This window comes from Mangifera indica, chromosome 13, assembly GCF_011075055.1.
Source record: "Mangifera indica cultivar Alphonso chromosome 13, CATAS_Mindica_2.1, whole genome shotgun sequence".
Lineage (NCBI taxonomy): Eukaryota > Viridiplantae > Streptophyta > Magnoliopsida > Sapindales > Anacardiaceae > Mangifera > Mangifera indica.
In genome coordinates this window covers 8,985,508-9,011,765 of record NC_058149.1, presented here as the reverse complement: position 1 = coordinate 9,011,765, position 26,258 = coordinate 8,985,508, and the positions used below count along the sequence as shown (strand labels likewise).

At 33.4% G+C, this 26,258-nt stretch overlaps 2 protein-coding genes across 6 annotated transcripts; both read right to left on the bottom strand.

The window, feature by feature from the left end:
- Nucleotides 1-270: 270 nt before the first annotated feature.
- LOC123195025 (serine/threonine-protein kinase tricornered-like) lies at nt 271-16,733 on the bottom strand. Of its 5 annotated transcripts, none has more exons than XM_044608579.1 (13): nt 16,353-16,733; nt 14,686-14,860; nt 14,431-14,514; nt 5,571-5,812; nt 5,188-5,431; nt 4,481-4,560; nt 4,287-4,371; nt 3,365-3,496; nt 3,164-3,277; nt 2,271-2,318; nt 1,736-1,820; nt 807-875; nt 271-697 (listed from the first exon to the last, which is right to left on the bottom strand). In XM_044608579.1, the coding sequence occupies exons 1-13, from the start codon at nt 16,481-16,483 to the stop codon at nt 606-608; spliced, it is 1,581 nt and encodes a 526-aa protein (XP_044464514.1). In that variant the 5' UTR covers nt 16,484-16,733; the 3' UTR covers nt 271-605. The 5 variants fall into 5 exon arrangements, with proteins under 5 accessions (XP_044464514.1, XP_044464515.1, XP_044464516.1 ...); XM_044608580.1 differs by having other exon boundaries at nt 807-857; XM_044608582.1 differs by having other exon boundaries at nt 579-720.
- Nucleotides 16,734-23,304: 6,571 nt separating this feature from the next.
- Nucleotides 23,305-25,207, bottom strand: LOC123193992 (protein ALP1-like). The gene has a single exon (XM_044607096.1). It carries the CDS (start codon nt 25,065-25,067, stop codon nt 23,550-23,552), a length of 1,518 nt encoding a protein of 505 aa, XP_044463031.1. The 5' UTR covers nt 25,068-25,207; the 3' UTR covers nt 23,305-23,549.
- Between the last annotated feature and the right edge of the window lie 1,051 nt (nt 25,208-26,258).

Sequence of the window (26,258 nt, the reverse complement as noted above, 5' to 3'; positions counted from 1 at the left end):
TCAAGCTTTAAGGTTGTTTGATTGATCAAATTTACTATCTTAATAAATTTTAATATGAATTAATTAAAATAATGTTATTTTGATTAATCAAAATGATATTATTTTGCTCTCCTACTATATCAAACGAAGCGCAAAACTTAACTTGAGTTAAACTCGAGATAGATCCCTTCAAGTGAGTTGAATAACTTGAGGTGAGTTTGACAAATTCAAGTTTAAGCTCAACTTTAGGAGGGTTCAAATCAGTTAAATCCAGCCCTAGAAACAGTGTCATACCTAAAATATTTTCTCGCTTAATTAAGATTAAAGTTTACACAGTTGTTCTGAATCAATTGAAAATTGACCACAAACTGCCACAAGAGAAGGCATTTTTTAACAACAGCCAACCTGGGCAGCCAGGGCATAAGTTCCACAACACTGCTATAAATTATATCATATAGATCTCTCACTCCTAAAAGATAAACCCCATCGACCATTCCAAGTGCATCTAAAAGACTGCTCTACACTCCGTCATGCAAGAAATCCAGATTTTTAGAGGAAATCCTCAATATAACCAAGCAATTGTATTCAAACATTCACCCTGAAACTTGGCCATTTTGTCACTTGCTTTATGGTAACATGGGGTCACCTGATGTTGCAACCATCTGCACCTCTGTTTCTTCGGCTGTCCGTTTAGGAATACTATTTGCCATGGGTTCACCTGCAGATATTAGCAACCCAAACCTAATTAAGTGAATGAGAAATCCTGCAATTGTGAAGGATATCTATGACTTGAAAAGAGAATATGATTATAAAGTGAGATCCAATACTGGATATAGAATCTGTTGGTGGCTCTTCTGGTGACATATTTCTTTCGCGATCTGCATGCATTGAAATGGCTCAAGCCAGAAGTTAATTTTCCCCCATCAGAGAGTAGGACAGTTTTTCTTTTAACTTTTTTAATGAGAAAAGTTCGTAGCATAAATTAAAAGCAGAAGAAATCCAACAAAACCACTCTAAACTAAGGGCAGAAGTTGAAATATGGAACAGATCAACCAGGCATACTTATTCTCAATGAAACTGTTTTAAATTTCAAGCCATCAGAAACATTTGATAGTTTATTGAGTCAACAATGAATATATTAGTGATAACAAGCCTAAATCTGAGCATTTATAAGCAGCAAGCCTGTTCTCCCTATAGAACATTTCAAAAATGACTGCAAACTCATTAAGTAAACTTTCAAATGGCACCTTAACCATATTTCCTAGCAACACTTCAATTGAATTTCTTATTACTTATATCACAGTTGGAGTGAGGCCATGATGGTTCAATCTATATCTTTACAAATACCCATTCCAATCCACCTATAAGGTTGCAAAATTTTGCACAAGTTCACAGGTTCCTTTCTAACAAATAATTTACTAGCCAGAGAAAATATTGGTGTGGCAACAGACTGCCAAATCTCTTCCACAATTATGAAACAAGCCCTACCTGCCCTTTCCAAAAGTAAATAAACATTGTACATTATCTACAACCATCTCAAATATGGTTAATCAGTTCTAGGCATTCCCAACATCTGTATACTGTGGCAATAGCAAATGGTTCAATAAAATCTGGGAGTTTATGCAGTTTTGTGAATATAAAATCAAGCTTCAACAAATTCACAAGAGAATTACAAGCATGCTGAATAATAAAACACAAAACTATACTTAACAGTGAGTATAAAAAAATCTCTACCACTTGGCAAGAGATAACATACCATATGAATGTTTTAGCCCTTTCACAGCATCAAAGTTCTTGTATGTGTAGCCAACAAAACTCAAATCTTTGGGAGTTAATAACATCTGTAAGAAGAGGGGAGAGGATACTAGATGTTATGATAGTTTTGATGTAGCAGCCAGTTGTTGGGTTAGTAGCAACGATAGAAAATATTGAAAATAAGAAAACCATGGATCGGTACGAAGAAATGTTTAAGGTAAGAAAATTTGCATTAAAGATTTCATAGGCACCATGTACACACACACTCTCCTGCTTAGCTCCACCGAAAAAAAAGAAGCATAACTGCATGAGCAGTCATTTTGCACCTGCATCTAACCATTTCACACTTCTCATATTAACCTGCTGATATGTGGAAATTCACACCTCTTTATCTGGAGCCCAACACTTGCCAGTCATTGCTCAGTAACCACCTAATTCTGCTTCCTTCTACCATCTTATGCAGAGATGTAGGACAAACTTACTAAAGGTATAAATGAATTGAGTTATGCCTATGCAAAAAGATGATGAATACAAACCTTCCGTGACGGCCCTGAACCAGTTCCTGCTGATGCTGGAGGATTCAACTGAAGAAAAGTTTAACAAGTCAATTTATGCACAAGAAACTTTGTAAAAGCACCATCATGGACAAGTACAATGAACAAAGCATTGAAAATGACATAATGAAACACAAAGAAGAAACAAAGTGCAAGTTTAGAGGACCTTCACTTTCCAATTTATACATGGCATATGCAGAGAAATTGGGCTACTGAGTTTCCAATGAGCATGTTTTCACTCTATTTACAGGAAAATGTTCAACCACATGTGATAGATAATCATCTACCTCTAATTTGCAGCCATAACATGGATGACTGTCTATTTTTTGATCACTGGAACACCCCACCCCATTAGAGTATACAGCAATATCAAATTCTCAATTTAGATAAGACCAACAGATCCAGAAAAAAAAAAAAAATTGAAAAACCAAATATTTATAATTCTCTGCTAAAACAATTTCTTTTGTTAATATAACTGCCAGAGATCATAAATAAGAGTAAAATCAACAAGTGGTTCAGAAAAGGAAAATATCATTAACAAATTATACAATTTGCATAAATGACAAATAACGATCAAAATGTAATAACCCATTTCAGGAGACTGCTAATGCTAAATTCAAGCTTTACACTTTCTTGGGCTTATTTCTGGTCATTATATTTCAAATAAAAGTATTAAATCACTTAGTCTGTCAACTCTGACTTAGAATAACATTAATGAATTTCACATCTTTACTAACCTTCTTGTAATCCTCGTTCAAATAATCAGAAGCAGGTCTAATACCAATCCAAAACAAAAGTAGATGCCCAACTAACCAAAACTAGAATGGTAGTTACAAACATCATGAAAAATGAAAAAAGGTGAGTTCAGAAATTACTTCATCGAACTTCATAAAGTTATGGGTATCCAGCTCCCCATTGACTTCTGGTTTAAAAGCTGCCTCCATTTCATAAAGTTTATCCCATACAACATCCTTAAACCAAGGATGAGACTGATACAATAAAATTTTGGAAAATATAAGAAAGAAAATATAGTTGATAGAGATGATTTACATTTTCGAAAATTCTAAAGGCCTTACTTTAATCTGGTGTGCCCCTTCAGTGCCCAACCTATGTTCAACATCAGATAGTAACCTACAAATGAGATCCTTTGCTTCAAGTGATAACCTCAAATCTTCTGGAAATTTTAGATGATTTCTCCAATGGACAATCTGACAGTAAAATAGCATGTCAGAAAGAAAATGGCTACATCATATGAAAGTAAAAGGAAAAGAAAAATAAACAAAACTGAAGGCACAGAGCTTGAACCAAAAAGTAAAATGGTGCAAAGATAAACCCAGAGGTTGACAAAACTGGTGGAGTATTAGAACTTCCAAGAAGAAAACCTGAGTTTGAGTCTCTATCACACTTATAAAACTCTGATTTATCTGGTATAATAATTGTGAGTCTGGTCATTGTGTTCTGGGTTTATCTATCCCACCAATATGGCTGGGTCCCCAGTTACCAAAAAGAAAAATGGTGCAAAGATATTGTTATAGGCTTCAAAACAATATAATTATTCATTAGTCTTCTTAATTATAAAAACAATATTATTATTATTATTATTATCATCATCATCTAATTCTAACACAATACATCTTAAGTCTCACCATTATCTAGTCCCATTTCAAGAAAAATGTACTTCAGTATCATTGTAAATGCCATTATATTTGCTTTTCAACGTATGAAATGAAGGGCTAGAATGTCACAAGTTCAATCAACAAAACAAATACTAACTAAATCAATGGTATCTAAGATTTCTTTCATGCTTACAATTGTTGCATCCTTTAATGTTTTTTGGCTGGACTAAAGTCATACACCAAGTAGTTATGCAAAGCAGAAGTTTAGAACTTAGAAGTAGCTTTTTGCGTAAAACTAAACAAACAAACAATTAAAAAAAATAAACATATTAAAGATCATATGGAGCTGAGAACAAGATACCAACCAAAAGCATAAACACACCTTTCTACATGTGGTTATTGGGTCATCTGAGTAAAATGGAGGATATCCAACAAGCATTTCATACATTATTGCTCCTAGTGACCACCTGAATAAAATTCCAATAGGAAAGGCAAATAAATACTGTTTAGATACCACACAAATGGAAGTGTATATTTAAATTATCAAGATGGATTGCCACTAAAAAAGAGACTAACCAGTCACATTCCACGCCATATCCTTTCTTTAATAAAACCTCAGGAGCAATGTAATCTGGCGTTCCCACAGTTGAAAAAGCCTTCAAAATCATACAATAAAACTGACAGCTATTAGTTCCCCCCAAAGAAAAAAATCTTTGGCATCTAAACTGCTGCAGTTCAAAACATAAATAAAGTACACAAATAGTAAATATGGACATGCTATAAGTGATTAATTGTATATATTGCTCTTTTACTGTCACAAGTTGTAATTTTAGCGAAAAAAGGTCATACTTGCTGTGCCCATTGAAAGGGAAAGGATCATAATTGGAAATATGCATTAAATCATTGTTTGGTTTGGAAAATGCTCGATGATGTAGACAATGAAGACTCAGAAAGGACAAATTTGTTCTAAGGCTCCATTTAGGGTTCAGTAACAAAGATTTGGTCCAAATTGAAAGGAAACCGAAAGTTGAAGGAAAACAATATCAAAAGTGTTACAAAAGTTGTGTAAGAAAATCTGTTTGCAAAAAATTGAAACATTAAAAAATCTAGAATTTTCCAACTTGATCTCGGTTAAACCATGACAAAATTCAAAAATCCACAAAACAATTGTTCTTTTTCTTCAATTAATTAATGACAACCATCTCCATATATGGTGTTGGAGAATCATCTGTAGTGCATCCAAAGAAATTATGCAATATAGTAATATAAGTTACATAGCTTACCAATTTCCTTCTGTTCATCTGCCAGTGCTGAAGCTGCTCACGGGCACTTTTCCAACTACTTTTATTATCTGCATCAGGAAACCATCCATCGATATCCATTGGTTCTGCCATATTTTCATCATCAATGGTTTTATTTTCATGAATTGCATACAAATTTGAACAATCAAGAGGCTTGCAAAGGCCAAAATCTGATAACTTCATGTGACCATTTTTGTCCAAAAGAAGGTTGTCAGGTTTAATATCTCTGCGAAGGAAGTGAGCATAAACTAATGAGAAAAGACAAATAGCTACCTTAAAATTAATACCAGGGCAGATCTTAACATATGCCAACTTCAAACACAATTCAATAACACAAGTGCACAGCTCAAGTATTAAGTATTAACCTGTGAATGTAGTTATGTTTGTGAATTGACTCGATAGCCAGGATACTTTGAGCAATGTAAAATCTAGCTACATTTTCAGTTAATGTGTCCTCCCTCATCAGCAAAGTCATCATATCACCGCCAGGAAGATATTCCATGATCAAATATAAGTATTCTGCATCCTGGAATGAGTAGTAGAGCTTCACTATGCAGTGGCTAGCAACTTCAGCCAGTAAGTTCCTCTCAGCCCTAACATGTTCTACCTACAGTAGAAAGACTTTCTGTTAAATAAACCAATAAACATTTTACAAAGACACAAATTGTGTTAGGAATCTAACCACATTATCACCCAAAACAGCCAACAACCAACAAATAAACAAAACACTAAAACAGAAAACATTTTATTCATTAAAGGGGTATTTACATGAATAAACTAAATGATTCGAGAAGTCAGGGTCTCCCATTTCCAACCAATCAAGGTGTTGGAGACCTCCCACAATCAACCTTAAGGCTGCCCACAATCCTAGGGTTACCCAAAACTCGATAATTCTTCTCTTCCCTCTTTAATAACCATAACAACCCTTTTTATAATAAAACCTAGCTTACAAGTTATAGACAAGTGTCTCCCTATCCTATCATTACCACCCCTTAAAAAAACACCTTGTCCTCAACACAGAAAAAGTGGATTTTTTTTCTCTTATATATATATATATGTATAATTTTTTATATTGTGTTAGAATAAGTGACACTTGTCCTCATCCAACAAAATAGATTTTATTACGGAAAGTCAGGTTTCAAATGGGAAGGAAAAAAAAAATAGCGTTTTGTTTCGTGGGTAGCCTTGGAGAGCTAATTGGAGGAGACCTCCGACACCTCAAACAGTTCTGGACTCTTTGAATTGTCTGGTTTATTGTTTAACCGTTTTGAATCAATAAAATTGTTTTTTTATTATTATTATTTTTTGTGTTTTAATTTCTGTTTTGTTGAATAAATGGTTGGAATCTCAACAAATAGTATAAGAGTAGTGAGATCTAGCAAAAGAGACAGATCGACAACCAAGGAGGTTGGTGGATCATTGGAAGAGGTGAGATCTATGTGACTAGAGGTAAAATTAGTGACTAAAAGGGAGGGGGAGTAAAACAACAACTGGAAAGGTGAAAAGTCGCTAGAAAAAGACAGAGAAGTTGAAGAGTCGCAGTGGAGGTTGATGGAAAAATGAAACATCACTAGGAGAAGATGAAATGAGAAGGTATGGTGTTGACAGTAAGAGCTGAAAGTAAAAGCCTAGGTGAAAAGAAAAAACACAAGCGAGGAGAAAAAAGGGAGCACTTGACTTAGAGTTATGGGCAGCCTTGAGGACAATGTGGTTTGAAAAATTCCACCAATATATAATAATTAGGATAATTGGTAGAAAGGGAGAATAAAAGATATTTGAAAAAATTCCACCAATATGTATATATAAAAGAAAAAAAATCCAATTTTTCTACCTTGAGGACAATGTGGTTTTAAAAGAAGTGGTAATGCTAGGATAGGGAGACACTTGACTTATGTTATAGGTTATGTTTTAAAATTAAAAAATAGTTATGGTTATTAAAGGGGTAAGAAAAGAATTAAAGAATTTCAAGCAATCTTAGGGTTGTGGGCAGCCTTAAGGGTAATTATGGGAGGTCTTCAATGCCTCGCACGGCTGAAAATGCGAGGTCCCGACTCTAATCGTTTGGTTTATCCATGTAAATACCCCTTTAATGAATAAAATGTTCTTGTTTTCTTTATGTGTTGGTTGTTGGCTAGTTGGTTGTGTTGAGTTGTAAATAGATTAGGAAGTAATGAGTTGTAAATAAGATTAAGAAGTTTAATTTGAAATCCCTTAAATGAAGGGATTAAGTTAGATTAGGAAGTACCTAATTTAAAATCCCTTGAATAGAGGGATTAAACAATTTCCTAGATTTAGGAGTGATTTAGTTTCCTATTTTTTCTCTTGTAATCTACTATATAATACTATGTAATATCAATTCAAAAAATAAGAAGAAAAAATTCAGAATTATTTTTTTTATCTCATATTTCATCACATGGTATCAGAGCATAGGGTTTTTTGAGATTTTCTCTTTTTCTTCTTCAAGTAGCCTTCATTGCTGTCATTCCTGTTTTTTTTCTTCTCTGATTCCTGTTTAAGCAGCCTTAATTGCTGTGTTTTTTTTCCACCATGTCAGCCTCTGAAATCACTGTCTCTAGCAAGTCTAACCCATTCGAAGAATCTAATTATGTTCAGAAAATTGGAGATTTACAGAATATTCGGGCCTCTTATAGGCTCAATGGAAAGAACTACCTCAAATAGTCTCAATTTGTCCGCACATACCTAAAAGGCAAAGGAAGACTTAACCATCTTCTTGGAATAGGACCAGTAAAGGATGACCCAACGTTTGAAGCATGGGATGAAGAGGATTCCATAATTATGTCCTGGCTATGGGATTCCATGGATCCCATGATTAGCGACACATGTATGTTTTTTGCTACAGCAAAGGAGATTTGGGACTTCATTCGCCGCACATATTCGAAGGCTCGTGATGCTGCTCAAGTGTACGATATCAAGGTCAAAACTACAGCTACCAAGCAAAGAGACAAGTCTGTTACAGAGTATGCAAACCTACTACAAAATCTGTGGCAAGAACTCGATCATTACCGAGTTTTCGAGATGAAATGCCCTAAGGATGCTGCAATCTTGAAGAGCTTCATTGAAAAAGACCGTGTCTATGATTTTTTGGCTAGATTGGATCCTGAATTTGATCAAGTCAGGTTACAAATCCTTGGCAAGGAAGACACACCATCTTTAGAAGAGACAATTTCATTGATTCGAGCAAAAGAAAGTCGAAGGAGTGTTATGCTTGAACCACAAACTATGGAAAGGTTAGCCTTAGTAGCAAAAACAGATCATCAGGAGAAAGGAAAGAGTGATCTGCCTAAATACCCGGGGAGAGAAAACCAATGGAAGGAGAACAAAGACAATCTCTGGTACACCCATTGCAAGAAACCAAGGCACACAAAAGAGAAATGTTGGAAGTTGAATGGTAAGCCACCAAGCCGAGAGTAGGGAAACCATGGGGGGCAGTAGAGATCTCAAGCACACATGGTGGAGCTAAAAACAACTGAAGAAAATTCTGCAACAGGGGGGTTCAACAGTGAAGAAATTGAGAAGCTAAGAAGTTTGTTGGGGTCTCTTGAGAAGCCTTTTGGAGCTTGTTTTTTGGCTCTTTCAGGTAAACCTTCGTTTCCTCTTTGCATAAATGCCTCAGATAAATTTTATATCAACTCTTGGATAATAAACTCTGGTGCTACAGACCATATGACCCCCACATCTCAACTCTACCACACCTATACCCCATACCCAAGTAATAGAAAAATTGTATTGGCCAATGGTTCATTAACTACTGTTGCAGGGTTCGGAGATATACATATCACACCTATCTTTATCCTTAAAAATGTCCTCCATGTACCAAAACTTTTGACCAACCTTGTTTCCGTTCAAAAGCTTACCCATGATCTTAAATGTTATGTAATTTTTTTCCCTTATTGTGTTTTTTAGGATCAGGGCACGAGGAGGAGGATTGGACTTGTTAAAGAAAGAAACGACCTTTACTACCTTGAATCATCTCAAATGGGTAGGAGTAATTTGTCTTTGTCTTTTCTCAGTTCCTCGAATAAAGATACCATTTAGTTGTATCACCTACGCCTAGGTCATCCATCTTTTAGGGTTTTAAAAGTCATGTTTCCTCATTTGTTCAAAGGATTAGATATTTCTGAGTTTCATTGTGACATTTGTGAATTGGCAAAACACACTTGTGTATCTTTTCCTATTAGCAATAAAAGAAGTTCTCATCCTTTCCATTTGATTCATAGTGACATATGGGGTCCTTCTGCTATACCTAATGTTTCTGGAGTTCGTTGGTTTATATCCTTAATTGATGATTGCACTCAGGTTACATGGCTCTTTCTTCTTCAACAAAAATCTGATGTTAGCATTGTTATACCTAATTTTCACTCAATGGTTCAAAACCAATTTGGGGTTAAAATAAAAAGCTTTAGAATAGACAATGCTAGAGACTACTTCAACCAGATTTTGTCACCCTACTTTCGTTCACAGGGTATTATCCATGATTCATCATGTGTCAACACACCTCAACAAAATGGGGTAGCTGAAAGGAAAAATGGGCATTTACTTAATACCACCCGAGCTTTACTCTTTCAAGGAAATGTTCCTAAGTCCTATTAGGGAGAGGCCGTTCTTACTGCCACATACATGATAAATAGACTTCCCTCACGTGTGTTAGACAACAAAAGTCCTATAGAGATCCTTAATAGTTTCTACCCTCACTTTAGAACCTCTAATGGCCTTACACCTAGGGTATTTGAGTGCACTGCCTTTATTCATGTCCACGACCAACATAGAGGCAAACTAGACCCTCGAGCCATCAAATGTGTCTTCCTTGGTTACTCATCCACAAAAAAGGGATACAAGTGTTACAATCCTTCATCCAGAAAATTTTACATCTCTGTAGATGTCACCTTCATAGAAAATACACCTTTTTTCTCCAAGTTCTCTCTTCAGGGAGAGATTTCAATGATAGATGACGATACTTGTGAATCATTTGAACCTTTTAAAACCCTTGACCTTCCTCATGTTCCAACCAGTGTTGTTGAACCCAAGTCCTCTAAATCAATCACATCTGAGTTACCCAATTTTGTCACTGAACCTAAGTCATCTCTTGTCCCAACCAATGTCCTTCACAATTTTCCAAGGTTTTCTCAGGTGTATTCAAGGAGAAAGGTCGTTCCAGAACTGACACAGGTCCAAGAATCCAACTCAGACTCTGGAAATGAAATCATGGTAAGATCTAACCCACATTTACACACACAATCTGTTGAAACATCTACTAACCCAACAGACGACCTAGACCTTCCCATTGCTATTAGAAAAGGTGCCAGAGAATGTACTAAACGACCATTCTATCCACTATCTCACTATGTCTCTCTTAAGTGCCTGACACAAGCCCACAAAAAGTTTATTGTAAATTTAAATACCATATCTATCCCTAACACTGTTTCTGAGGCATTGTCAAAAAGGGAATGGAGGGATGTTATGAGAGAGGAGATGAGTGCATTAGAAAAAAAAAAAAACATGGGAGATTGTTGATAAACTGAAAGGAAAAAACATTGTTGATTGTAAGTGGATTTTCACACTAAAATACAAGGCTGATGGATCACTTGAGAGATATAAAGCACGATTGGTAGCCAAAGGGTACACTCAGACTTATGGTGTTGATTATCAGGAGACCTTTGCTCCAGTTGCAAAAATGAATACTGTGAGAATTCTATTATCATTGGCTGCCCACTTTAATTGGCAACTCCTACAGTATGACGTTAAGAATGCATTTCTTCATGGTGACTTAGAAGAAAAAATCCACATGAACATCCCACCAGGATTTGAAAGGGACACAAGTAACAAAGTGTGCAAGCTAAGAAAGACCCTTTATGGATTAAAACAATCTCTTAGAGCATGGTTTGGGAGATTCGAAAAAGTCATGAAGGATTCTGGGTACAAACAAAGCCAAGGTGACCACACTCTCTTCATTAAGCATTCAGCTGTAAGGGGAGTGACTGCTCTTCTAGTGTATTTGGATGACATCATAATAACTAGAAATAATGAGAAAGAGAAGCATGAATTGAAACAGAGACTAGTAAGAGAGTTTGAGATAAAAGAATTGGGGAAACTAAAATACTTCCTCTGTATTAAGGTGGCATATTCCACACAAGGGATCTTCATATCTCAGCAAAAGTACGTGACTGATTTATTAACAGAAACAGGGAAGATTGGGTGTAAGCCAGTCTCTACCCCAATGGATCCCAACCATAAGTTGGGAGAAGCTAAAGGAGAACCAGTTGTTGATAAAAGAATGTATCAAAGGTTGGTCGGTAAACTCATATACCTTGCTCACACTCGGCTAGACATAACATACTCGGTGAGTGTGATTAGTCAATTCATGCATGATCCAAGAGAACCTCATCTTCAAGCTGCTTACACGGTGCTGCATTACTTGAAAGGCAATCCAGGGAAAGGAATTCTGTTCAGGAAGAACGATACTCTTACTTTAGAAGCTTACACTGATGTGGACTATGCAGGTTCTCCAGTGGATAAAAGATCAACTACAGGGTATTGTACTTTCCTTGGAGGTAATCTGGTAACTTGGAGGAGTAAGAAGCAAAATGTGGTAGCAAGATCATCTGCAGAATCAGAATTTAGGACTATTGCTCAAGGATTGTGTGAACTGCTATGGCTAAAGATTATCCTAGATGATTTGAGAGTCAAATGGGAAGGTCCTATGAAACTCTATTGTGACAAAAAGTCAGCTATCAATATTGCTCATAATCCTATACAACATGATAGGACAAAATATATTGAAATTGATAGACATTTCATTAAAGAGAAATTGGAGAAGGATTAGTGTGTATGTCCTATGTTCCATCAGAATGTCAATTAGCTGATGTTCTAACAAAGGGGTTAAACAGTTCGAGATTCCATGATCTTGTATTCAAGCTGGGAATGAAAGACATCTATTCCTCAGTTTGAGGGGGAGTGCTGAGTTGTAAATAGATTAGGAAGTAATGAGTTGTAAATAAGATTAAGAAGTTTAATTTGAAATCCCTTAAATGGAGGGATTAAATTAGATTAGGAAGTACCTAATTTAAAATCTCTTGAATAGAGGGATTAAACAATTTTCCAAATTTAGGAGTGATTTAGTTTCCTATTTTTTCTCTTATAATCTACTATATAATACTATGTAATATCAATTCAAAAAATAAGATTCAAAATTATTTTTTTTATCTCATATTTCATCACAGGTTGAAAATGTGGTTGGATTTCTAATAAAATGGTATCAGAGTAATGAGATCTGGTGGGGGAGACAGATTGACATTGGAAAATGGTAGAGAAATTAAGAGTCCTTGGAAAAAATGGAAGAATCTGAAATGGCCCTAGGAAGATAGGAAGACACAACAATTGGAGCACAAATCGCTGGCCAAGGAGGTTGGTGGGTTGCTAGCGGAAGGTATAAAGTTGTCAAAAAGTTGAAAAGTTGCAACTAGAGGTAAGATCGATGATTGAAAATGATGGTGGAAGGTTAATCAACATTGGAAAGGCCAAAAGGAATGGCAACTATGACCAGAAAGGTGAACTGTCATCACAAAATGGCAAAGAAGTCAGAGTCATGGTGGAGGCTAACAAAAAGATGAATCATCATCAGGAGAAGATGAGTCAACAAGGTATGGCGGTGGCGAAGAAAAATCAATGCTAAGAATGTGGTCGCAAAAAGGAAAAAAAATAGAAGAAGAAAAGGTGGGGAGGAAGTCATAGGTGAATAAAAGAGAAGAAATAATTGAAAAAAAAGAAATAATTGGGTCAACTGGCAAAGTAAAAAAAGAGGAAAAAAAATGTGTTCTAGACGATTGGTAGAGAGGGAGAAAAAAAAATACCCAAGAAAAAAATCCAAAAAAAAAGAAAAAAAAACAATACGTTAAGATTCCAATCTTTTATTTAACAAAACAGAAAATAAAACACAAAACAAAATAAAATAAAAACGATTTTATTGATTTGGAAGAATTACATGATAAACTGGATAGTTCAAAGAGTCTATAACCTACTATTTTCCTATCGTTCAAGGCACCAAAAACCTTCCACAATCAACTCTTAAAGGTTGCCCACAAAACAAAACCCTAATATTTTTTCTTCCTTTTCATTTGAAACCTAACTACACTTTTTATAATAAAATCTATCCTATAGGATGATAACAAGTGTCGCTTATCCTAACATTATCCTTCCCTTGGAAAACACTTTGTCCTCAAGATGGGTAATTTTTTCATATATATATATATTCTGTTTTTTTTTATATAATGCTTCTTTTTCATCCTTTTCCCTCTTTCACTTTTTTCTTTCCTTCCGTCACCTCCAATTTTTTCCCTTCTTTTAACTTTCTTTTATCTCTTTATCAACTTTTTCTCATTTTTCAAATATTTTTTCAACCAAATTTCACTTTTTTTTGGGTTTTCCATGCCACATTGCCACTGTCTCATTTTTCCTTTATCATCTATTTCTCATTTTTAAGTTACATGTTCTATTATCAATTGTATATAAACCAAAATTATTCTTGAAGAATAATAAGATAAATATTTACCATTCAATTTGTATCACTAACATAGTTCAATTTCATTTAATTTAGAGTTGCCTTTTTTAATACATTATAATTATTTTTTAAGAGTGAATTATTTAAAAAGCTACATGGCAGTGGCCCCCCTCTCCTTTATCATCCAACTCCTCACATGGAATTTTTTAATCAGACTTCTACTGAACATGCATGAAGACAAATTGGTAGTCATTAAGTTTTGGGCCTTTGTTTCATCTGTGTAAATGTCAATACATGTTCGTACACACACACATAGATAAGTGGAATCTATTGACAGTGTTACTGAAATGGAAACACTTGGCAACCAAAATCCAAACACATTAGCCAAACTTATGGTAAGTACTTACACCAAAATTTAGTGACGTGAATGGCTCAAAGTGGCTGCTCAAAACCAATTTTAATGAAATAATATTGCACGATAAAAAAAAACAACAGCCCAAACTTGAAATGATTTGAAGAAAAATACTCTGCTAATAACACTAAAACACAATCTGTGATGCAAATTTCTAATCCTCAATAGCTAAATATACCAACTTTGATTTGTGTGGTGCATATACTGGGTTACAGTTCATCAAGAAAAATCTATAAATTATTTTGTAGATTAAGTTGCAGAACTACAACATTGTAAAGGGTAGCAAGTTTCATCTCACCTGTCCTCTCTTAAGCATTTCAGATTTCTTTAACTTCTTCATGGCATAGATGTCACCAGATTTCTTCTCCCGACACAATCGAACCTGAAAGTTTAAGAAATTATGAGTAAAGTGATTTTCAAATGTCAAAGTTGAGTTTGAAAAATATATGTTAGAAAAAAAACAAAACTTGTTCACAAAAAGTGTTAGCTGTCTAATTAATTTGAGAATGAAGAATATTTGATGCATTGTAGGTGTGTCGTACAAATTTCTAACCTCACCAAAGGCCCCCCTCCCAATAATGGTTAAAAGCTCGAAATCATCAACACAAATTCTCTGTCTCTTAAGTCGCATGAACTCAGTCTCTTTCCTCTCTAGATCTTTTATGAGATTGATTTGTTCTTCCTTGGGCACATCTGAACAAGCTAATTTTCTTTCCAACACCCATCGTCTGCAAATGAAAGAAAATTGTTCCAGTATTACTAAAACACAACCTTTTAGTCAATTTGCACCAATTGGAGATTTTTTCATCAAGACCACACCAATGTGAAGAAACTAATTTTATTGAGACTAAAAAGAGTAGCTAGGTAGAAGTGAAACTAAAAAGCCAAAGCATCAAAGAGCCATTTTAACATTGAAGCTTTTTCTAAATAAACTTTGGTTGATCACCATTTAAATGAAGATCTAAATAACAAAGATGTTTAGGAGTTTTAAAATGTAGATTTATGTCACTCATAACTATGATCAATGCTTATACTACAACTAGCAGGTTGATGGATGCAACTAGTAAGTATCCAACCATGCCACAGAAAATCCTTGAGAAAGTCAGAGTATCAGAGATAGCATGCCATTGGATGTAAATAAAAAGTAAAAACCCAAAATAATACCTTTTTAACAAAACAATCTACAATAGACAAATGCAAGTCCAAAAGTCCGACAGGGGAACCACACATCATTTTACAATGTAAAAAAAAAAAAAAAATCATTGTTGTGGTTCCAAACTAGAAAGCAATCTAATATACTAGATTATGGGCTTTCAATCAATTCAATGGTGGATTCAGCCCAATCAACAACAAGAAAGAACCCGACTTATAACAAATTCTCAGTTGACTGTGCAACTTAACAGCAGCTAGTCAATATCATAGCAGAGAATATTCTTAGATTTTACATGTTGTAAAACAATAAAATCGTAATAAGAACATAAAGTTCCTACTTGCCATATTAGTCAAACTCAAAACATTGAAATATTTGAAAAGGGCACAGATTATGGGACCCGCTGCATCTTATAACTTAAGTTGAGCCTACTCATACTTTAGGATGAAATTCTATGAGAAAGTATGAACTCTCATAAAATCGAGCATTTACAACTTAGTGACAGCTGATAAGCCTCTTACTTTATCCAAGCAGACCACTGTTTAGATATTTTGATCATCATCCTCTTACCCGTTTTCAGCCAAAATATCGATATACATATAAAATCCATGATCTTATAACTTCATTACTAAAAATAAATCTCTTGAACATTTTACTCATTACCTCAACGAAAATAGATCAACCATTTCAAACAGAGAAAATAGCACAAGCATTAGTAATCAAAAAGACTACCAGAGTTTGAATAAATCAGGTTTACTGACCCTAATCTAATTACTATTAACGAAATTAAGTAAGAAGAGCAATCTGAGCACCTGTAATCTCAAGTCTTACATTATCTTAAAGTAAAGAAACACGGTTTTACCACTACTTCTTCCCCTTGATATCTCATTTATCAAACACAAGAATACGCTGGAAAACAACCGTAAAACTCAACTCTAACAGTTAAGTTAGTTTCGTCTGACTAAAACATCATTAATTAGCGAAGAATCCGAAACAGCATTCCATTTTGTAAGCAACCAAACAGACAGAAGCTAGAAATTACAATTACAACATAAGTGATTTCGAAGCACCTCTCTTTCCGTTCCTGAATATTCTTCGTGTGAGCTCTATAGTGATTCTCTATGAACTGCTTTGCCGCCGCCACCTTCTCCATCGTCAAACTGGACCCCAACGCCTCCTCCTCCTCCTCCGTCTCCTCCATGGTGTTCACTCACTTTCTCTCTTCAAAATTCCCCCGAAGTGACTTACTATCAATTGCAACGACTAAAAGATTGATGCCACTCACTGTGTACATACACTCACTTATGCACCAGTGCTAACGCGCCATGTGTATGTTAAAATGACGGAAATCGGTGATTCACGTGGTTTGGGAAGCAGGGGATCTGAGCGCTTAGTTTACTGGTGGCACTTTGCAGCAATAAGTTTAACGATTGTTTTCAAGTGGACGAGTGATGGGCGCAAGCGCTCTAACTTTTATATATATATGTAAATAAAGTTTTGAGATATTTAAAAGGCCAAAGGACTATTTCCCACCCAAGGGTTGATGTTTTCCCAAATATCCTCTTTTAATTTTAAAAATCTCAAATATCTATTCATGAGTAATTAAATTTAACAGAACCCTAACTCCTTAAAATTTTATCTTTTTTTTCCTCTAAACTTTAAAAACTAAAAGTTTCCCCCCAATTTAAATTTTAAAAAATGACAGTGTTCTCTTAGGGTTTAGTTTTCAGATTTTTGACGTTAAATCTGATGTCATTGTTGGGCGTTTATCTCTCTCGAAGCTTTCTCTCCCTCGATGGTCTCTTTCCACCTATTTGGACGCTCGATCGATGTCGAACGAGGTTTAGAAGACGAAGGGAGATGAAAAGTTTTGTCAGGGAAGACGAAACTCTTCATCTTTCAGAAGAAAATTGACACTGAACAGACATTCAAATGGGTAAAGAGAAACCGTTGAAGGGAGAGAAAGCTTCGGAAGAAATAGCCGATTGGCAATATTGTTAGATTTAGCGCTAGAGATCTGGAAACCAAACCCTAGGGGGAAACTGTCATTTTTTAAAACTTTGGTTGGGGGAAAACTTTTAGTTTTCAAAGTTTAGGAGAGGAAAAAGAGATTATATTTTAGTTTATTTTTAATATTATAGATAAAATGATGATTTTACCCTTACTACCGTTAAATTTAACTGCTCATAGGTGGGTATTTGAGATTTTCAAAGTTAAAGAAGGGATACTTGGAAAAACAACAATCCTTGGGTGGGAAATAGTGCTTTGGCCTATTTAAAATCAATAAAATTATTAATTTATTTTGAATATATAAATTAATATATTGAGTGATTTTGAGTTAAAGATAAAATAATATCCAATCATGTGATACTATATATAAGTAATAGATAATATAACTCTTTTAAAATATATATTTTTGGTATACAATTTAGATACAGATACGATATATTATTATATAATTAGGGGTTACTTTATATATACTTCAAAATTATTCAATCATATAACGATATATCATCTATATATTTAAATTACGTATAAAAAATATGTACACATAATTTTATTGATGCATCTTTGTCTACATTATCATATATAGTATGATGCATATAATATAAGTGTGCACGGCGCGGTTTGAGAGATTTTTTAAATCAAACTGAAAAAAACGGTTTGAAAAAATTTCAAACCAAACTAAACTGAAAAAATACGGTTTGATCCGGTTTAGATTACGGTTTGAACATAATTATTAGTATCCTACGATATACGATATATATTGTATTCTACAATATGATACCATACAAATAGAAAATAATACGTATTATAAGGTATATTGAATTAATACGATACAGTAAACGTATTATATGATACAATATGTATCTTACGATACGATACATATTTTTATACAAATTGATATATTTTTTTAGAGAAAATGAATACATTAGAGGTGTATATGAAAAATTTTAAAATTTTAAAGGTGTTTGTAATATTTTTCAAAATGATGACGTTTTAATTATAATATTTTATTAATAATTTATTATTTTAATTTTTAAAAGGTGTATCATATAATATGATACATGATATGATAAATTAAGTTTTTGATAAATTATATGATATACACAATTCAACTATTATAGTTTTAATATTTTAAAATTCTCTGAATTATAATTTTCTAAAACATAATATACACGTATAAAATAAATATACTATACACATATACAAAAAAAAGTAAAATAAATATTAAAAAACAAGTTATACATTTAATTGTTTATTAGAAATTTTGTCAAACATAGTTTTTTTTATATATATGTATGTATTAAAATATGATTTATGGTTTGAGTCAGTTTGAAAATTGCTCAAACCACAACCCAAACTGAAAAAAAAGTTTTGGAAAATTATAACCCAAACCAAACCAAATTATAATTTTTAATCGGTTTGGTTCGATTTTACGGTTTGAATTGAATTATACACACCCTTAGCATATAATGTGCGATAAAACACTAATAATTATAAGGTTGAAAAACTTTTCCTACCTAAGGTTTAGTGTATTTTTAAACTTTTATCTATAAAATTTTAAAAACTTAAATATCTCAGTCATCAAACTTTTATTAAAAATTTAGTTATATATAAAAGTAAAACTGTTATTTTAACAATGATATTAAAAAATAATATAATTTATTATATTTTTTCATAAATTTTAAAAATTAATAATCTCACTTCTAATAATTTTAAAAACTAATAATATTTTTAAAATTTAAAAAGCCATTCAAACCTATAATTATTTTTTTACTCTCTTACCATCATCTCTGTTTTTTTAGACTTTTTCATTTTATCCTAAACCATTGTTGTCTCTCTCAATTATTTTCAGAAAAGTCTGACTTTAATGAATTCAGATGATTCATCTAAATACATCGTAAATTATAGAAACTTTTTGTCTTAATAACGAAAGCATTGTCCAAACAAAGCTAGCTTAGTCTAACATAATGAAATCTGTTTGATCTTTACGATGTCTTAAAAAATAGTTAATTATATTCTGAAGGGTTGCGATATCTAGCTTTCAGGTGTCACAGATGATCTAAATAAATCTAGGGAAAAAGAAGTTAATAAATAAATAGGAAAAGGACAATTTTTCACCCAAATTTTGTTAAAATGATAAATATATATATAATAGATAAAAAATCTAAATATTTATCTAAAATTTACTTTATTAAAACGCATTTATATATTTTTTATTAGGATTAAGTGATAAATTTATCATTTTAATAGTAATATTAAAATAATTAAAATTTTATCTCATTTTTTCCTTTAATTTGAAAAACTAATATTTTCTCTCCTGAATGAAGTTTTAAAAAATTTATTTTTCCTTCTGAAATCTAATCACTTTTTCCGGTGATGACTAACTAATGATGGAAGAGTTTTTATCCAGATGTTATCCTTTAGACAATGATTGTCATCCAAGTATGACGATCATCATCCAGATTTGGAGGACGAACATCGTCTAAATCTAGATTATGCTTTATCATCCAGATCTCTGGACAATAAAGCATCGTCCATTCTGGAAGATGAAGAGTTATCCATTTTGGACAACGTTGGACGACAAGCGTTATCTTCACTGGACGACTCTTTGTTGTATTATACTCGTCGTTTAACCTCCAACCATGTTTGTCATTGGTGGTCGGAGGGAAGAGGTTTAGAGTGAAGAAAAAATTAGAGATTCAAGGGGGGGGGGGGGGGAGTCACTTTTTAAAGTTCAGATATGAGAGTTAAATATTAATGTTTAAAATTTGAAAGAAAAAATAAGATAAAATTATATATTTTTTAGTATTATTGTTAAATAATAGTTTTAACCTTATATTTAACAGAAAATTTAATAATAATTTAAAAATAGATAGATATTTAAATTTTTTATCTATTATAAATATATTTTTAAAATTGAACTAAAATTTGGGTGGAAAATTATCGTTTGCCCTAAATAAATATATAAAAACTGTTAAACATAAATCTAGCTGTTAGATGACACGCCTATATTCCCTTAATTACATCTCAAGCCATCCGTTTTTTCTCGCTGAGGCGGTAGGTAACGATATAGATAGATCCAAAACTCTTAAGTTGATAAATAGTCTAAAAAAAATTAATTTGGCTAAAAGACTTTTTCCCATCCAAGGTATAATGCAATTGTAAAGTCATATCTCAATTTTTAAAAATTTAAAATCTTATTTATGAGTCAATTTTTCTTAAGATTTTATTAAAAGTAAGAATAAAATTTTCATTATAATACTAATATTAAAAAAATATAATTTATTACTTCTCCTCTCTTTGGGTTTTAAAAACTAACAATTTTATTTCTATTTAAAGTTTTTAAATTTTAAAAAATTATATTTTCTCCATTATCTAGGGTTTTCATCTTTTTTTTCATTTTAACCGCCTTTAGAACTTTTAAAAACTTCAGTTTCACCTCCTCTTAAACTTTAATTTTTGGTGTTCTCTTTGTCCATCTCCAACCTCCTCATTTGCCTAAGATGAGCCGACGTTAACCTTGTCTTGTCTAAGCTATTATTCGACGACGTTGGAGACAAGAAACTATGATGCAACGAAGAGACAGAGATCTTTAGGTCTCTTCATCGCACAATGCGACGAAGAGATCTCTATCTCTTTATTGCACTCGTTTGTGGGTTTGGTTGAGAATCCTGGGAATCATTTGTGGGTTTGGTCAAGAATCATTGGGATTGGACAATGGTTTGTGGGTTTCCCCCAATCTAGGGTTTTCTTGTTTCTCATCATCGACGTTGCCAGAGGATAGTTAGGGTAAAACAAGGTCGACGTTGACTCAACTTAGGCAAGAAAGAGGTTGGAGATGAATGGAGAGGATGTTGAAAATTGAAGTTCAAAAGAGGGATGAATGGAAGTTTTTAAAAGTTTTAGGGGGCGATTGAAATGGGAAAAAGATAGAAACCCTAGATGAGGGAAAATGTGATTTTTTAAAACTATAAAACTTTAAATGGGGTAAAATTATTAGTTTTTAAAACTTGAAAAAAATATAATAATTTATATATTTTTTAATAATATTATTAAAATTATAATTTTACTCTTAACTATAATTGAAAATTTTAACAGAAATTAACTTATAAGTGGGATTTTGAATTTTTGAAAGTTGATGGGCGTGAGTTTGGAATTACAATATACCTTGGGGACAAATTATTTTTTGTTAATGTATTTCAGAAGAATACAACTATTATTTGCAGAAAAATCGAGTGAGTAACAAAATTTTTGTTAATTATGAAATTAAAAATAAGGAAATATAGGCCCAGCATATGATCTAACGAAGAAGTTGATAGATTTACCGATGTAAGGTAAGATTTGACAGATTGGGTCATCGAATTATATTTGTATGGTGTCAGTTTAAGTTTTATGTCAAAGTTCTTTAATTCTAATCCAATTCGAATAAGAATCGTATCAAAATTTTTAAATTTAACTCAACTTTTAAATATTTGAATTGATCCGAAATATCTGAAATTATCTATTATTTTTATTTTTTAAACTGTTTTTATTGATTAATTTTTTCATCAAACTATTCTAATTGTCTATTAATAAAACACATTATATAATATTTTGTCTTGTTTATAATTGGTTTAAAAATTATATATTAAAACTTTTAAAAATTATATATTACAAATGATATACAAATTATATATCCCCTACAGAGATGGGGATATCAATCTCCTTTCCGCCCCTCCAATGCCATCCTTGTTCTATACTAACATTAGATTTTCGTTTTCCGAGTTTTGTAATTTTCTCACTAGGTGTTGCAGAGTGGAGGCAAGTAAATTCATTGCTAGCATACTCTTTATATGTAATATATTTCATTGTTGATTATAACACAATGCATGGCATTTACACTTAATTTCAAAATTTCATGTTCATTAAATGGCAGCAGCTGTCAACCAAATTAATCTTTTACTTGCATATGCTTAAGATATATTGTTTCGTTCAATGGAAAAGATTATTAATTGATATGCATGCCGACTGCCAAGTGTTAAGAATCATGCATCATGAATAAAAATTCTCAAATGTTAACCAATGGTATGAAAGCAGCAGAGGATTTATTTAATTATCTTGCAATTCAAGTTACAAGAATTTTCTGCATGTTTACAAGCAAAGGGTCGATTTAGATGGTACCACTTGACAAGTACAGTTTGTGTGGATTTTTCCCAGAAGTTAAACTAGCGTTCAGTGAGGAAAATTCTGTGAGCTGTTGATTTGTCAATGCGGCTGTGGTTTCCACATTGTCTGATAAAACACAATATTCATGATTTCACACTACAGATCTAGCATGCTATCATTTTCATCCTCATCTTTTCAGTATTAAGGTACATTCATTTTAAGTTTCCGTGCCAAGACATGCATTTTCTCTGTAGATACAGTTGAAACAACTTAAATAAACGAACAAAATCTAAGGGAATGTGAACCTCTTTACAATTTCATTATCTTTATTTAGCAACAAAGTTGCTTGGCTGGCAAACAGGAACCAGAAAATATAAAAAAATGAACACCTATATTAAGCATGTAATGACAGATTCAGAGACTTGGATAAGATGTGTACTTACATGGTCCTATTATTGTTTAGTAACATTTTGGTGTGTACTTTTATGTTGAATCTCTCAGTTATAATAATGTTTCAATAGAGAAAAGAGTAAATAAATACAGAGATGACTTAGATTTATTAGGCAGAGGAAGTGCAAGAACAAACAAGTTCCAAAATAGCACTATGCTTCACCATAATACAAAATGAAAAAAATTTCTAATCACCTTCTGAATCAATCTTCTTTTTGCTAACTGGGGATGATCCATGAGGTCTAATTAATAAAACAAATACAAATCATGAAGGGTTTCTGAATGATTTCTGTCATCCTAGATAAACATTAGTTTATGCTTCTGGGGATCTGTCATATATGCAGTTGAATAATCATAGAACGCTAATAAAAAACATCTCAACATTTGACATTAACACTTACAAGCCAGAGCAAAAGAATATTGTTTGTAATGTTACATTTTATTAATCTTTTATTTCTTGTAGGAGTATGGAACCTAGGCTACACTGTGATGTTCGGCTATAAACTTCTTCAATTTGAGGGAGGGACAAATATATATATGTATGTATGTATGTATGTAATATTTAGATAGCCCCTCCTTCAAATTTGGATGAATACACAACTCTAATGATTGATTAACAAAAGAATCATGATTCTCATAAAATGAACAAACACAACTTTATTCAACTATAAATATGCATTGCCTGCAAGGCCATGGTGCAAAAGATTATGAGCAATGGCATCCCTAGCCTTCATTGAGGTGGCTGATCTTAGAGGGACATCTGGGATCATCTCATCGTCGAAAAGGTCAAATGTCAAGCTTGGATCCATCTTCTCATTACTCATCTCACAGATATTATGCAGCACACAACAAGCCCCAAGAACCACAGGCAGGTCCTGCAGTTTAATCTCTGTTCTTTTCTGCAAACACCTCCACCTTCCTTTCAACCTTGCAAATGCATCTTTAGCAACCCCTTGAATCTCTCCAATTTTCTCATTGAAGGCATGCTGAGTCCATGTCAAATTCTGCTGTGTATATGGTACCAGCACCCAATCCAGTAAGGGATACCCTGAACCTCCAACAATCCACTGACCCTTCAAAAGACCCCCACTGGCTCTTTGATACAAAGCAGACTTCTCCAACACCTGATCATCAGGCATTGAACCAGGCCAACCAATGCATACATCAGTAAACACCCCCTTCGGATCCACAACGCCTTGCACCGTAATCGAATACGAAGTCTTCTGATTCCTCTCAGTATGCCTCTTGTTGAAATAAGCTGCAACACTAATCTTAGGCGCAATTATAGGAATATGTGTGGTATACATAGAACCAACAGCATTTGGTATCCCAGACATGACTTCAAACTCTTCTTTAATTTTCCTTAAACCATCTTCCTCCGGCCATTGCAAATACTTTGGCATTAACACACTCCTAATAGCTGTACACACTTCAAGAACTAATTTATGACAAGTTGAAATTCCTAAACCGAACCTTTTTGACACAAGTCTAAGGGGCTCACCCGTGGCAAGTCTCCAAATACAAACGGCAACCCTTTGCTTCACAGGAATTGCACTACGCAAAGTTGTATCTTCCTTGGCAATAACAGAATTCAGCTCTTCACATATCATATCAAAAGTTTGCCTTCTCATTCTGAACCATTTCTTGAACTCCTCTTCTGGGTAATCAGGACTATTACACTCATCCCACCACGCCTTTGACCGGTCTTTAACCCACAAACGCCTGTGCTGGGCCGTGCCCGGCCCACCGCTCCCTTGCTTGACAGATTTTTGAAGATTATCTGAATCAGCAAGTGCGGCGATGGTGGCAACGGAAGAGGCAAGAAAGCGGGAATTTTTCCTCTTTATACGTTCAGCTTCTTCAAATTCTGAATAGCAATCTGGAAGATTGGAGTAATACTCCAACATGGTCTTGGTCTTCCTCTTTCGATTAGTGTCGAAGAGCGACTTTGCTTCAGCAGAGGCCTTGTTCTGCTCTTCTTCATCGCCCTTGTCTTGTTCGTCCAACAATATCAACGAAGTAATAATACTCTTCAAGTCTTTCTTCTTCGCTCCTTGTTCATCATCATTATGAAACAAGTTGTCATCATGTTCAAAGTCATCCCTTTGAAGGCGATGATCCTTCTCATCTTTTAACCTCCGTTTTCTGGCATTACGAGAGGTAGCTATGGTGGTGTCATTCATAATTTCAAGAGAAGTTTGAAGGTTAAAGAAAAAGATGAAGCTTTACATACAATATAAAGGAGCAGGGAGGGACGGAAGGGGTAGTTTGATATATAAGGAATGAAAAAGTGTATGGGATTGGTGTGAACACAGTGTGAAACAAATTTTCGGAAAAGGGCAATGGGAAATAGAAGAGTTGGATGAAGTTTGATTTGATTGGTAGGCATAAAATGTCAAAAGAAAATGATGAAAAAGGTCAAAGATAAAAACATAGTTGAGTTCGATCGACATGTTAAAAAAACGTGTGCTAGTGTGAACACAGCAGCAAAACAAGTACAATTAATTAAAGGCTAATGTGGGGGTAGGTGCTGTTGGACAATTGACTTGGATGGTCTATCTTTCATTTTTCTAAAGTTACTTGGAATTATTTCTAAACCTCCATATGTTTTTATGAGTTTTCATTTAGGACTTGTTAGTTCTGGAAACGGGATTCTAACCCCCATTCCATCAAGTTTGTTAGTGAACATCAATTGATCAGCAGAAATGACCGTTTTACCCTTTTCATCTGAAACCCCCAACCCCCATTACTCAAAGAAAAAAAAAAAAAACTAAAAGTTTGAGATGCTGTGAGTTGAAGAATACCTTTTAACCTAATGTTGTGAATTTGAAGTTAACAGCATTAAAACTAAAATTTCCTTGTAAGTTTTTTTGGTTATCTTATGGAATATCAAAGTTAACTAGTCAAGGACAGTTTGATTAACCCACCAAATGATTTATATTAAATATAAATATTATTTAATAAATAAATATACACTAATTCTTTAGTTAGGATATTTTTGTCAGATTAGACAAAAATATGTGAAGCTGCCTCCTGTTAACGTGTGGGTCATAGTATCGATAGAATTTAGGGAGACTTGGTTGTATTGGTTTAAGATTATTTTTAAAATTTGTTATAACATCATAAAGCCAAGCCAAGTGACATGATAATAATACTATTACATGATGCAATTTGGAAGTGGTCAGGTGTAATATCAATTATTCGTTTTTTCCCAAGTAATCCATCTTGATGATGTTCTTTTGAGCTGGCAATAAAAAAAATGTCATGCCCATTTGTATTTAAATTAATAATAAAAGTAAACCCAAAAATAAAAAGATAAATAAATAAAGTCATCCAAAGTAAAGAAACTAGTTTAGCCTTTAAACTTTGTAAGA